We start from the raw sequence: 15,796 nt of genomic DNA, 5'->3' as shown, positions 1-15,796 counted from the left end.
GGCCACAGTAAAGGATGGAATCCTTTCCCTTTGTGTGTGCACAATATTACATGTGCAGGCACAGAGGGAAAGAGGTCATAAGGAGGCGCGGTGACTGTGCGCCACACTGTGGTGACGTACAATCTGTAACCTCTGAAGGTGGTCCTTGGAAGGGAGATAAAGAGGTCCCGCAGACTTCGGAGGCTTTCTCATGCAGGCCGGTGCTGTCACTCGCTGCACTTGCCTGCAGGGGGATCTTAATGGAGCTTGTGTGACAAGCAGGCCAGTGATGCATGAAAACAAAGAGTGGAAGGCCCTTATGAGGGTCTCAGAGAAGGGATCAGGTGGGTTGAAAGACACAGCATGGGTCTCAAGAGTGGGGAACGGGAGTACACAATCTACATGTGCCAACAATTATTAGTAAATAAACAGTTGAAAAAACATCAATGAGGTTGAATGAACACTGTATTCAAGTGGGAACTACAGCAGAGGTAGCAAAAAGACTCCTGGACAATGTTTAACGACCAGGAGGCTGCCTTCTATATGTGATAGAATCTGTACCACAGCATTAACAGGAGGATGGAACCTTCAGAGCAAAAGGACAAAGGGGGTCATTATGACCCCGGCGTACGGCGCTAATATGGAGGAAAGAACTGCCAACAGGCTGGCAGTACTTTTCTCTATATTAAGACATTGGCAGTTTGGCTAAAGCCAAACCGCCAATGTACCACACTGGCCGCCACTGCGGTAACAACAGCCAGGCTGGAGACTTCAGTCTCCAGCCCGGTGGCCATCACTTGCCTGCCTTCTGAATTATGACCCCGTCTACCGTCATGGTTTTCATGGCAGTAGGCACTATCAGGGACAGGGAATCCCTTCCCTGTCACTAGTAGTGGTCTTCCCCGCCCCCTCCCCCTCCACAGATTTCCCCCCACCTCCCACCCTCCTCTCAGACCCCCCACTACATACACACACCTTCATGCACACACAAACACACGCATTGACACATTCATACCCACATTCATTCACACATGCACACGTCCATTCACACACATCCACACACACTGACATACATACAAGCACACACGCATCATTCACACAAGACAACGTACACGCACTCACACATCCATACATGCACACACATACAACACATATCACACACCCACATACACGCTCGCACAGACATACACACACTCACACAACACCCCCCTCCCCTGTCGGACCACCCGACTTACCTGATGTCAGGGGGTCCTCTGGCAGGAGACGGGACGGGGCGCTGCTGCCAGCAGCAGCGTCCGCCAGCAGAACACCGCCAGGCCGTATCATGGGTCATGATAAGGTCTGCGGCGTCTACTGATGTGGCGCTGCTGCTAGTAGCAGCGCCACCTTACCGCCAACCACTGGCATGGCAACAGCAGGATTTCCGCCAACCTTCTGTCAGAAATCCGGCTGTGGTCAAAATCCGGCAGACGGCTTGTAGCCATGGCGATCGGTCTTTTGGCAGCCGTCACCACGGTGGTAGGCTTTTTTTTCCGCCGGGGACGTAATGTGCCCCAAAGGGTTTCATGCTAAAACTCTCAACTTAAAGGATATCTGGATCTGGTGAGAGTTGGCATACATAGCTCAGTTTTCAGTACCCAATTGAAATACTTGGGTACGCTGCCCCAGACAATAAAAGCCCTCCTATGGAAAATATTAGTGGTCTTGATAAGTTACATCCCGGTTTTTGGCCACAGTGTGACAATCAAATAGCCATTTAGAAGGTTTGGATAGTCATACAGGAGATACAGATAGAGTCACCATGTCCATGTGGATTTTAATCAGCAAAATTGTTAGCTGTTCATTTTCACTCAATTGTGCAGTGACAGAAAGCTCTTCAGTGTCCTGTTGAGTCCACATTTTGGGAGCCACATGAATGTCTAAGAGAAGTGTTCAATAGGTTTGCAAAGGATGTGAGGCACATATCCTCATGAATTAGACTTTCTTTATAAAGAGACGTAAAGCAAAATCGGTGGCGATACTCTGTGACTGACTTTTGATGAAATGATTCAAGGTGCTGATAATAGATGTATCACCCAACAGAGTTGTGTAGATTGGAAGTATTAACTCACTCAGCCATGATAATGAGTTTATTGTGAAAGAAGCAGGACTTTGAACATTGCGTGCATTACGCAAGCAGAATTAGTTGGTGGACATTTAGGCCAATCCAGAAAGTAACCAGGAGCAGGAAGAATTTATGGAAGTAAATAAGAATTGTTTTATATAGGAAGGAAGATGAAACAAAACCTTTTTTTGGACATTGACAGTACAGTGTTTTTCAGAGCAGCGGGCCATTGAAATAATCTCGGCTAACTGTTGCAGTTTCATGGTACACCACTAGTCCCAAATCCAAGTCGGTCTCAAATGTGTAAGCTCAGGGCTTAAAACCCATTGAGGGTCTACCTGTGAGGCACCTGTTCAAATGTAGGTAGAATTGGTAAAACCTGTAAGCATGGAAGAGATCTAGTAGTAGGGCACCTAGAAAGGAACTGGCTTTGGAAAGGTTGGAAGATAATTGTGAAAAAAGAATATGCTAATTTTCTGATCATCGAAGATCATCAAGGATTCACCACACTCTCTTGCATGCCACAGGCACTGTGTGTACATGGGTTTTTAGGGTCGAGCGCGCAAGCGCTCTGGCCCCTGTTGTAATCTCTGTGTGGGCTTTTAACCAAACCAATGTCGCGCCCATCAGTTTTGTTGGTTCTTGGGCTTGCCTTTTAAAATTAGCTTGATTTCATTTGTGAAAGGCATGCATACATCATGCCTTTTCCGGTGTTTAGCCCTCTTAGAGAGCACCAGTAAACTACTGAAAATATACGAGGCTCCATGTTCTCCTCATGATTTCTGTACTACGTTTTCCTTTTATTGCCTACGCAGCGCGATCTCGCTGGACAGAAGTCGAGCGATTTGCATGACATCAACCCTGTTACATAGATAATTGCATAACTGCTGATACGTTTGACTGCAAGCAAACTTCTATTTCCTTTTGTGTGCTCCTTCATGCCCATGATAATGGCGTGGTACTTTAAATTGGCTCGCTTATGTAAAACTGTATTACTTTTCATTTTCAATTAATGTGGCAAGAAAAGTCCGGTTAGGACTTTACAACGCTAGTTGCTAAGTCGAGCAAATGCGAGGCCCATTGCATTGCAAATGCTTGTTCTAATTTGCAATTCAGACTAAGGCGCATCAGAGGGCAGCACATAGCAAAATGAGTGGTTATAGCGATCATATCAAGGGATGGAAGGGCTGATTTGAGATCAAATACATTACGTTACATTATATTACATTACAAATGCTTCATAAAGCGCAGGGTATCTCGGTGCTGGAGCGCTGACTAAGGTAAGGGAGGAAGAGTAGGATGGAAAAAATTAGAAGATACAGGTTTTGAGATGATTTATGAAATGGCCAAAGTCAAGACCGACACATATATGTAGAGGAAGTTTATATGTGGCTCAACATGGGAAAAAGAACATCCACTATATTTGGCTGTACAAATATGGCGGGAACAGAGCAGGAGCTGATCTTTGGATCTCAAATTGTTAGTAGGGAGAGAAGGGTAAAATATGTTTTGGAAATACGAAAGGCCCTTGCCCAATAGGGATTTGTGTACCAGGCATAGGAGCTTGAATATGGCATGTTTCCTGATTGGAAGCCAATGAAGAGATCCTAAAGTAGTCTCTGAGTGAGTTTGAGGAGGCAGTTTGCAGACAAGACATGCAGCAGTGTTCTGAACTACCTGGAATTTGGATAGTAATGATTAATTTGCTTCCATCAATACGGTGTTTCCATAATCTAGATGACTGTCCACAAGAGCCTACATAAGGGTTCTTCTTGTACGAAGAGGTATCCACTGAAATGCTTTTCTAAGCATGCACATTATTCCAAAACAGGTGCCATATGTGGAGCTTCCTGCTCTCTCATTGTGAGGTTATCATCAATTAAAATGCCTAGATTCTTTACCACCTTTTTAGGTTGAGAGAGGGTTTTCAGCTCGGGCGGCCACCAGTCGTCTGACCTGTAATCGTGGGTTTTAGCAAACAGCAAAATCTCAGTTTTCTCACTGCTAAGCTGCAAGCAATTCTGAGACATCAATCAATCAATCAATCAATCGGGATTTATAAAGTGTGGATAAACACCCGACAGGGTATCGAGGCACTTGCAGGTTCATTCAAACAGCCAGGTCTTGAGGGCCCTTCGGAAATCCGAAAGTGAGGTGGTGGTCTGGAGTTTCAAGGGGAGGCTTCACATTAAACAGGGGAAAAATCAAGGAGAAAGCGAGAAAAGCAATGAGAAAGCACACACAAAATGGGGTAAATAGCATGGAGAAAGCAGTGAGAATGAGGGAAAAGCAAAGAAAAGGCACTCAAAAAACGGGGTAAAAAGCAAGGAGAAGACAGGTGCAAGAGTGATGCAGCAGCAGAGCTGGGCCTGGGTCCTGCTGAATGGGGTTGTTTTGCAGTCTCTATTAAGTAGGTCTTGGGAGGATGGAGGACACTGGTAGGCGGTGGGGGGGGCTAGGCAGCAGATGCAGCATGTGAGAGCATCAATGAGGGAAAAAGCAATGAGAAAGCAGTGAAAATGAGGGAAAGAAAGGAGAAACCACACAAAAATGAGGAAAAAGGAAGGTGAAAGCAGTGAAAACAAGGGAATAGCAAAGAAAAGGCACTCAAACATATGGGGGAAAAGCAAGGAGGAAGCAGTGAGAACAAGGGGAAAGCAAGGAGAAGCACACAAAAAATGGTGGAAAAAGCATTGAAAACTAGGAAAAAGCAAGAAGAAGACATACAAAAAACTGGGGGAAAAGCAAGAAGCAAGCAGTGAGAACGAAGGAAAAGCAAGGAGAAGGCACACAAAAAACTGAGGGAAAAGCAAGGAGAAAGCAGTGAGCACAAAGGAAAAGCAAAGAGAAGGCACTCAAAAAATTGGAGAAAAAGCAAGGAGAAGACAGGAGCAAGAGCAATGCAACAGCATTGGCAGAGCTTGGCTTGGGACCTGGATGCGATTTTCCTCATGCATTCTTTGAATGTGGCCTTTGTGGATTTGGGAACTGGACCTATGGAAATGATCTATTGCGTGTCATCTGAGCATGAGATGACATCCAGACCGCAATATCTTACTACTTGAGCCAATGGGGAAACATATATATTAAATGTGTGGGGCTAAATGAAGAGGCCTGTGGTACCTATTTATCTGGTGGCATGATACAATAATTAAAAAGGTCCTAAGTTTATAATTTGTGTACAATTGCTAAGGAAATTCTGAAACCACCCTAGGGCTTTGCCACTGACATCAACCTCTGAAAGTCTCTGGACCATAATGGAATTTGAGATGCTATTGAAGGCTGCAGACAGATCAAGTAACACCAGCATGGCTGGAAAACCATCATTAAGGGAGAGCCTAATGGTGTCCAGCACCTCCCCATGTTGGGTTGGAAAGATGAAAGAGATGGAGGAACTGGAGATTTTATTCCAAGGCCCTGTCTTTTTTTGGTCTTTGTTGTTCCTACTGGATTGTATGTTTTTATTAGGGATCTGGAAGCTAATAGTAGAATAGTCTGACCAGGTTGGGATAGAAGGGGGGATCCACCTGTAGGTCCAAGACATTCATAAAAATAAGATCTAAAGTGTGTCCGGCAATGTGAGTGGAGCCAGGTATTTTCTGAGTAAGTCCTAACATCTTCAGATCGGAGAACAGTTGTTGTGTTTCGGGATCTGAACCCAGTTTTACATGGAAGTTGAAATCCCCCTCTAGAATGATTTAATTGGAGACAAGTATGTGGGAGGCAAGACGTTCTGTCCTGGGGGAAGGGGTGCTAAGCTAGGACACCCTTCCACAATTCTCCAGGTATAGTCTCCAAGTTAAAAGTACAGAGCTCTCCCCACTTCTCGTGCAGGGTATCGCTTGTAGTCACTTTAACTGGGTTGCGGAAAGCAATAGCGACTCCGCCTCCTTTTTTTTCTCTCTGGCTAATTATATAGTTTGCAGGAATGGCTATAAGGATACATGGTGCAGCTGATGAATTAAACCAGGTTTCAGTAAAGAAGCATATATCAGGTTGATGAGTTTTAATGAAGTCCCATATTTCTATTGTGTGTTTAGGGAGGGAACATACATTGCAATATAAGCCTTTTATCAAAGGACAAATGCTACATGTATCAGTTTGTTGGTGTTCGCCCGGAGGTGAACAGGGAAATCCCATTAAGTCATCCTTAGAGGTAATGTCCTGTCTGCAGCCAGAGACACACTGTGAGAGACATGGGGTATAGGTAAAATTACAAAGTTTGCAGTTGATGGGAGTATCATGCACTGTGGAGGGTGTTAAAGTGGAATTTGTGATGCCAGGCCAAGGAACTGGGTCGGGCAGGTCATAAAATGCATACAAAACATCTAGCGCCAATATAAACTATGTTAGAATAAATCTGGAGAATCTGTAAACAACCAAAATGACTGGAAGATGGTAAGAATTACTACCCAAGCATTTTACCCAGATGTCGTATACCGGTAATACCACCTCAGAGGGCTTCCTCCAGTCATCACTAAATGTATGTGATTCAAGACATCTTTCATGGGTGGTACTCAACCCAAACACTCCTCAGTAGCATTCCAGACAGTTACCCTTCTCCGTAACATCCTTCAAAAACCTGTGATGACTTCACAACGTCTTCACTGACAATTCAATTGCTGCCCCATTTTTTGTGTCCCAACAGCACTTTAGCAAAATACACTTGCCACTCCATACTTGTACAAATTCCCTCTTTTTTCCCTTAGCTGAGAAAACAACATGCCTACCTCTACTAAACTTCCCCCATTATCTGGTCGCTCTTCACACTCAGCCGCAGGACATTAATATTTGATAACGTAATAAGCCTATGCAACTTAGCATCAATAATGCGCACCTTGAAATGAAGGTGGGGGTAGGAAGTCATCAAGGCTTTCAAAGTGATATCAAATCAATTAACTCAAGCCTACTAGTACAGCTTGAGATTTTGCGATCTATTCGAGCTACATAAGTCATATAGGTATCTGGGTATAGATGTGCGTTGAAAGTTTCTGAAATTATGTAAAACTAAGGCCCTCATTATGAACTCGGCGGGAAAACCTCCCAAGTTCAGCGCTGGCAGTCAACAAAAGACTGCCAGCACGCAGAAGACCCCGCCGGCCACATAATGTTCATTCAGCTGGGAAAGCGGGCGGCAATGTAGCAGTGCGGCGGGTGCAGCAGCACCCATTGTGCATTTCACTGCCCGTAAATCAGGCAATGACATGCGCAACGGGGCTGCGCACAGGGACCCCGGGGCACCCATTCTGCCAGATTTTCCCTGGCGGGGTAAACCGCCAGGGAAAGGCTGGTGGAACCAGGTAGATTATCTGGCTGGCAGCGCTGCTTGCAGTGCTGCCCTCTCGGATATGCAACTCCGCCATTGCCAGGCTGCCTGGCGGCGGAAGCCTGTCGGTGGTGGGGTTACACCAGTGGCAGTTCTGCCACAACTATTATATGGTGGTCTAGGCTGCCATGCCGGTGGCGGTAATTACCGCCACCACCGGCACGGCGGCCCAGACCACCATGTTCATAATGAGGGCCTAATTTTGGATCATTTTTTTAAAAAGCTATCATTCAATTCAATACATTCTGAAGTATAGCCTGTAACGAAGGAAAAGATACTGAATTGTAAACATGTATAGGACAAATAAAAATGCACTGTTGCCATATTTTCAAAAAGTGTAAATATTATAAAATGTCTAAACTGTTGTTGTCTGGTCCTGGTGCTGTTATACACACTTCCGACTAGTTTTGATTGTAATTTCTTTAATTTATGATTTTTGTTTCCTGTGAGGTAGTAACGGGACACCTAGTCTAGTGACGATTGATGGCCGGCGAAGTGTTTACGCCAATGGCAGCTTCATCATCCGTACCGTTAAAGCAGAGGATTCTGGGTTTTACAGCTGTATCGCCACCAACAACTGGGGAGCAGATGAGATCGTTTTGAATCTTCAGGTGCAAGGTAAGGACCAAGGAACCCTGGTATCATATGTACCTTTTCCAAACACAAGTTCCCTATAGATTACAAAGTTTGCTGGTCAACGTGTCAGCATGGACAGTTGTCCCTCTCACAAGCGATAGGCCGACAGAGAAAATTAGGGAAGATGCCTAGGTGGAAATGTTGAATGTATTGGCGGATTTATAGAGCGCGAACATGGCTGAAGGGTATCACAGTACCTCACATGAGAATAGTTACCAGCGGAGTTTACATGAGCATTATTTCAAAGTTACAATGCTAAAGCATAGTTTTCTATTCACAAGGAGAGTTGAGGATCATTATCAGCTACAAAATGCACTAGTGAAATTGCTCTGAGGCAAATATAGGGAATGGTGACGTTCCTCATAACCCATTCCTGCACGTGTGACAATCATTAGTACAGACATTCTATGTGGGGCAGCATTTTATCTTCCAACATGACTTTCGCCATTCAGACTTGGAGTACCTGGTGACAGAGAAGATCGAATTGCAGGCTAGATGTTATGTCTGACCTCGTAGCTCCCAGCTGTCCAAGGCCACACAAGTCACTTGCCTAGCTTCCATCTCCATTGACTGCCTGCACTGACCATTGATCCTCCACTGTCCCAGCAACTTCCCTGTCATGAAGGCAGGGAAACAGTCTCACATCACAACGATGGTTCCTGTACAGCACTGGACACCTCTAATGCCTTCTGACCTGCCTTGTCTCTGGTCCTCCACCAACCAGCAGTCAAAGATCAAGCCAAGGCCAGATCGAAATAAGTTAAATGCAACTGTCCTCCGTCGGACCCTTGAATAAAGAAGGAATCACACCACCTAATTTACAAGCGCCCTCCCGCCATTGTCACCATAGCTGTGACCATTCACCACAGCATAGTAGCCCAGACTGCCAGGCAGCAAGGGCAGCCAGAACACAGCCCAGCATGCCCAAATTGGCAGGGGCCTCAAGTGTAGATCCACTCCTCCTGTGCCATACTCAGGAGGTTCCATGGCTTCCCTGACAGTCTCTGGTAAGCCAGTAAGAATAGTGTGGTGGGAGAGATGGAGCCCCATATGGAAGTCAGCCTTAGGAGCACAATGTCATCGCTTCTACCTCTGCCAGCGCCATCTTGAATTGCAATGCCCTTTTGTAAGTGATGCTTAATAAGTTAATACTATGTAAAACATTGTTGATGCTTTTGCCATCTACCCACATCCACCTCATTACAATACCCCAAACTCTTTGTGCCAAGTTCCACTTCTCTTCATTGCACCTGCTTGCCACTCTTCCTTGGTATGCTTTGCAACTTAAGCTATATCCTTAATGAATTAATTCATTTCTGCACTGAAGAGCCACATGATTGAAGTTGCTTATTCTGTGGAATATGTATAAAGCTGGGCCCCTTAATGTTAAGTATCACCTCTGAATGGGTGCTGCTTCATGGAGACAGCCTCTTATCGACAATTTTAAGTTGGAAACAAACCTAATGTTTTCTTATACAAACAGCCATGCAGGGTGTTCCTATAATTTCTCAGATTGTCAACTGACCCCCATGTCAGGAGGGTGACTTTTAGCATGTTTGGTGATCAGATATATTTGATGAAGGACAATGTTTTGATAACAGCTTCTGGTATTCTGACATGCTCAACAGTAGTATATGGCAATAGATATTATTTAGGGCAGGTATTCACTTAACTCTGAGTTGTGGAGAGCACAAGCAAACTTTTGCCCTACCGTAGTCCAAAGATTCTCTGATAAGGTTTTATTACACCAAATTAAGCCTCTGTCAGGCCTGGTTTCTATCTGGTTTACAACTGTGAATGTTATTTAGAGTTCATAGAAAAGTGTAGTTTAGCTGTGGAAAGTTTTAGGGTTCAGTGATGGATGGTGTTTAGGGGTGTTAATTTTTTTTTCTCTCCACTTACTAAGGGCCTGATTTATACCTTGGTGCTCAGGATACTCCAGTTTCACAGCAATGGAGTATTCTTTCCCCCAAGATATTGATCCACCCTCCAAATTTAGATGAGTGGACCATAGTTTGGGTACGGTGGAGACTACTCTGTCTCCACTGTGGCTAAACTTCTCTTATGGCCCGACTTTGATGGAGTCTGCAGCTTCTGAGGATAACCTAGATGATGAAGATGACTTAAATGTAAAGGTTTTGTGTAGTCTAGAAAGCATTTTCTGTAATGTAGTTCACTTGGCGTGTTGGCTGTTTAACTTCTGCTATAGCTTTATCAGACCTTATGACACTCCACACAAATTCAGTGGACACATTGACAACCCTATTGCAAAGGCAAATAACGTGGGAATATAGGATGAATGTACAAATTACACACATATGATGTGCAGAATTTATAAGCTTCTGTTAAGCTTTAGTACATCCAAAACACACTCCAAAAATACTTCAGAACGTGGAATCCCTGCAGCTGCACCTCTATTCAAGGCAGAAGTGTGGCTGAAGACCATTATTGTACCTCTCTCTTGCTCTATGACTATCCGACTACAGGAATACAGGTTATGCAAGTTGCTACCTTTAGTGAGGTCCTCAGACCAATTGGATTGTTGACGATAGGCAGACTGGGACCCATCTTTGTACAGCAGGCAGATAATCCAGATAGGGTGTGGAAAAGGAAAGCACATTTGCAGAGTTGGAAAATGGCTCCTGCATCATGAATTTAATGAGGCAAGAGTTTTTGTGATTCCTTAGCAATGCTGGTCACAGCACAAAACTGAGGGTGGTTGCAAAGTTGTTCAAGAAACCCCAAACGTTTTCTGAACCAACCAACCTAGGTACATAAGGCTTTTATTGAACTATTAATCAATTCCATACAGCTGTAAAATGCCAGTGTGTTGTAAATGTAGATGCTGTTTCCCAGAACAGCACTGAGACCTTCTGATTTAAATACAAATATCAACTGCAGCTGAAAGCCCATTGGATTATTGGAACAACCTTGTATAACTGCATGCAGGATGGATGCAGGATGATATTCAAGCATATATTTTTGTTTCTCCTAATGTTTGTGATATACTTGATATTTGTGTTGCCGTTAGAACTCTGCACACTTTACCACTACTAACCAGTGCTAAAGTGCTTGTGCTCTCTTCTTTAAACATGGTAAAATTGTATTACACCCAAATGGCATATTCAATTTACTGTTAAGTAATTGGTAATGTGCCACTATAGAAACCTAGGTCCCGTAAATTAAATGCTAGTAGTGGGCCTGCAGTTCTTATTGAGCTTCTCACTTAGTTAACTATTTTAAACGTGCCTCAGGTCTGCCATTGCAGCCTCTCTGTGCGGTTTTCAACTGCCATTTTGACCTGTCAAAACAAAGTTTTGACAGGTCTACACCTTCTTTTTAATACATATTAGTCCACCCAGCCAGAGGCCCTAAACGGCCCATAGGGCAGGATAGAGTGTATTTAAAAAGTTGGGCATGTACTTTTGAATTTTACCTGTCATGGTGGTGAAAAACTCCCGAATTCGATTTTCACTATTGACGCTCTACCAATCCTATTAGATAACACTGGGTTACCTTATTATAATTATTAGGTAATACCTTTTGTTTGGGAGCAGGTGAGAATGTCATGTTTACTGTGGGAAGAATTGTAATTTAAAACCTTCTTTAAGGGTTAGTTGGATTTTAAGTCGCATTTCTGAAAATGCCACTTTTAGAAAGTTGGCCTTTTCTTGAACTAACTTTGGTGAATACAGCCTGTTCCTGGGTCACAGGTGTAGTTGGCAGTTGGTCTTTGTGCATTCCTCCCAGAACAATGGAGGGTCTAGATGTTGGCAGTATGGCCCATCCTGACATGATTAGAGGGGCGGAGATGTCACCTGTAGCACTTGGACTTCACACTAGCCTATTGTGCCTGCAGGTAGACTAGGAGTAGGGCTAGAAGGCAGAGAATTCCAGACACCTTTATAAGGGGAGAACTACAGAAGCCTCTCCCACTCCAAAGATGGCACCAGCTATAACAAAATGACCCTCAGACCCACTTTTCAGTACACTCCTAGACCTGTGGATACTACAGAAAAAGGACTGCCCTGCTGCCAGAGCACTGGACCTGAATCCTACATCTGAGGCTGAAGTGACTCAGGGGTCTGCTGACTGACCTCCGGGTCTGATATACAGGTACATAAAATGCTCCGTAGTTCTTCCTGCTACTGCCCAGCTGACCTGCTGCACTGAACCTGCAGCTGGACTTGCCTGTGCCCTGCTGGCTTCTACTGGAGTGATTTCCTGATCCCCAAGAGGTGCTTCCCAGGTCCTGGATCCTTGATGTGGCATCAGTTGTGCTCCTCGAAGACATTCTAAAGTTTTGGGCTCTACACAACTGCAAATGGGCCTGGTAGTGCCAATATCATGTTACCTGTGCCAACCACCAATGCAAATCTCTGGTGAACCTGACTGTTCAGGCAACAGCCAGCGACAACTGACAATGTGAGATCTGCAGTTTGCGCTACCGCATCAGCATCAACAGCCCACGGTGACCGGCCAATGCAATCAGAACCATTCTGCAGGTCCTTCACGCTACAGGGAGGACCATCCACGATGCTCTCCCTTCCATCGGCCTACCCCACTGTGAACGTGACTCTTTGTACTAGGTAACTTTTTCAGCAGGACTGAGCAGATCCCTGTATCCAATTCATTGCGGTCAGCCTAAACTTGTGAATTTATTCACATTTTAGAGTTAAAACAAGTCAATGAATTATATATTTTGTGATATATCTAAATTGCCACCTTTTAATTCACTTATTTGATTCCTTATTTTTAGCAGACATATGGTGTACGTGAAGCACCGGAGGGAGATATAGGGCCTGATTTAGAGTTTGGCGGATGGGGTTACTCCTGTCGTATGGGAATCGTAATGCAGCAGACAGGATACAGGATATCTGTCATGTTTGTGATGGAGTAACCTGTCCATCCAACTCTAAATCAGGCCCACAGTGCTTGTACATGTGAGTATGCACTAAAATACTGGTCGGTAAATTGCAAAAGCAGTGATTTGTGTGTTTTCTAAGGCTGTCCCCTTTCCCTCTGAGGTTATACAATGGTAGATTCACATAAAAGTCATGCACCGCAGTGCAGCAACCAGAGTAGCTATGCCAGGTTGTGCAAGAGGGAGAGAGGAAGACAGTGCCGTATCCTTAAAGATATGGTCCTGCCCTGCACGCTTCCCCAGCTCCGGTGCACAGTCAAGCGACCACAACATGCACACACCTTTGCACCGCAGCTCAAAGGAGGCTGTATCATGTCTGCATAGGCTTTACACTGGGAAGTTATCCTTCTTGCACTGAACATTATGCCTGGCCTGACTCAAAATGTTCAAACTAGAAAGACTTTAAAACTTTTTCCACTTTGTTGTATGCTGTACAGTGCAGCAGACTTAAAGATGGAAACGTAGGTGAAATTAAAACATTCCTTCTTTTAACGCCTGCCTATTACATGATAACACCCATGTGCCACCCACTGAACGTCCCCTTGATGGAAAGCAACTTTCAGGTACTTTCTAGCGCTAGTTTTGTGCTGGAAAGTAAATTAAAAATGAACATTTTACGCCTCTTTGTGTAACTTTTGAAACACAAAGCCAGAACAAATTGTTAGTAAATCTTTCCCTTAGTTTCCCCTTATTGTCACGAGCCCATAGATAAAATAAAACATGCATTTCAGGATTTTTTTCGTTGCGGATTTGGAAAAATGTGTTGATCTTGTGATGCATTCCGGTCCACATAGATTGCCCTTGTGATACTGCAATCGTACAATCGTATAGTAATCGTATTGGCCTGATATTTGAACCAAATCACTTATCAGTACATGCAGTTGTCCTGGAAAATTACACCAACAACAGTTCAATCCCTTGTGATCTGAAAACATGAGTGCCTCACTGCACGTTTACTGTCTTAGTCTTTGGAAAGTGGCTAAGGGGGCTAATACAGTCTGTGTGACTAGTTTATCAAGGCACTGAGACATGAGTTATGTGCTTCATAGGGTGTCGAAAAGTACAGAGGGCTAGGGCCCATCCTTTTTTACCTCTGGCCATCCATAGAAACTCACTTTGTGCAATCAACCATCATCCACATTCGAATGCAAGTCAGTCCTTTTCCCAGAATTATGCTATGGTTAACATCAAGAAAGCTTAATAAGTAGCTTTCACTGCTTCTTGTGATAATAGTGCTGGAAATATTGTCTGGCTCTATAAATATCTCAATGAAATATACAAAAAAGTGAAGGAGGTATACTGGAATTAATCTCAGCCACTGGTAATTGCTCATGGGTGCATTCCAGTTCATATTCCTTTTGCTCACAATGCCACCTGTTCCAATTGGAGAAGGATCAAGACTGATTTGCAAATGGCTAGGTCCAAACGGAGGTGGCATGGTGGGCAAAATAATGGTAGACTAGGATGTGGCCCAGGTAATTACCAGTGGTTGTGATTAATTTAAGCATTTCATCCATCACTTTTTTGTATACTTCAGTGTGACACCCTAACTGCAATGGGAATACCCAGGCATCGTCCTGTGCTCACTGTGCCACTAGAACCAACCTGCACCCAATTGATGAGCCCCAGTCAGGGTGAAACTGGTCTTGGGTTGCTTGTATTCTGGTTCACAGAGGACTTGGCCAGGCAGTTCGGCCTGGACTGTTTCTTTTGGAGGAGAGTCAAGGCTGGTTTGCATGTGGTTGGATACAAACTGATGTTACATGGCGTGCAAAATTACAGTGAGTTGGGATGCACCCCGAGTAATTATCAGTGGCTGAGAATATTTCAAGCATTCCATCCATTAATTTTTTTTTATACATCAGTGCAACACCCTAAGTGCAAAGGGTATGCCATGACATGGGTGCTGTGCTCACTGTGGCACAGCAACCAAGGTGCACCCAAGTGATGAGCCCCAATCAGGGAGAAACCGATCTTGAGATGCTCGTGTTCTGGTTCAGGTAGGACGTGGCCAGGCATTATGGACTGGACTTTTCCTATCAGAAGAGGTTTAAGACTGATTTACATATGGCTGAGTTCAAACTGAAGTGTCTGAGATTAAGTCAAGCATTCCATCCATCACATTTTGTATACTTCTATGAATGTTCTGGTGTGAATTTTGAAGATAAGCTTACATGGTGCCCATATTTTAAATAATATTAAAACCAACTCTGATATAGTCTTGAGCCCTTTTAATTGGTTTTGCAGACATTAAGGTGGCTTATTTTACCACCACTAAATGTGCTGTGTTTTCATTTTCCTTCTTAGAGAGAATCCTTGCGGTTGAAAGATTGCTTTAATGAATTAGATATGATTGAATGTCTTATCTGGAAAACTGTCCTTGACTTTCAGGCGTCAATTGCAATACAAGCTATAAGGTCAACTTAATGAATGGAACCTCCAAATGCCAAAGCAGAGCATATTACTCTGTGAAATTATACCAAATTGTACCATGCATTCCCAGCACTTTATCACAATTCCTTTGAGATAAAACCTTCAGGCATTTTTAGATAGGCACTCCGCATTCAGTGGAGATCTACCAACTCTTATTGGCTCTGAAAGGTGGTAACAAGCCTACAAAAAAGTGCTCAAATGTACCACAGCTGAGAGGCATGGAGGGAGTGATGTAAATAGTCTATGTACTCTTGCTTCTTATTGTACCTGTCGGCTTCACCACAAAATGGATGCTGTTAACTAGTATATTGATGAAACAAAGATGCTGAAAGATAAGCATATCCTATTCCTGCTTTTCACCAGCCAACTTCCATTCTTGGCCATCTGTGGTTGA

The 15,796-nt window shown here is 44.0% G+C and overlaps 1 protein-coding gene across 1 annotated transcript in view; it reads left to right on the top strand.

Moving 5' to 3' along the window:
* Positions 1-15,796, top strand: part of DSCAM (DS cell adhesion molecule) — a 1,000,736-nt gene that overhangs the window by 828,751 nt on the left and 156,189 nt on the right. The window contains exon 23 of the mRNA XM_069202587.1: positions 7,864-8,027. Coding sequence (XP_069058688.1) covers positions 7,864-8,027 — 164 coding nt within the window. The remainder of the gene's footprint in view (positions 1-7,863; positions 8,028-15,796) is intronic.

Source organism: Pleurodeles waltl, chromosome 8, assembly GCF_031143425.1.
Source record: "Pleurodeles waltl isolate 20211129_DDA chromosome 8, aPleWal1.hap1.20221129, whole genome shotgun sequence".
In the NCBI taxonomy this organism is placed as follows: domain Eukaryota; kingdom Metazoa; phylum Chordata; class Amphibia; order Caudata; family Salamandridae; genus Pleurodeles; species Pleurodeles waltl.
This window is presented reverse-complemented; position numbering and strand designations above follow the sequence as displayed.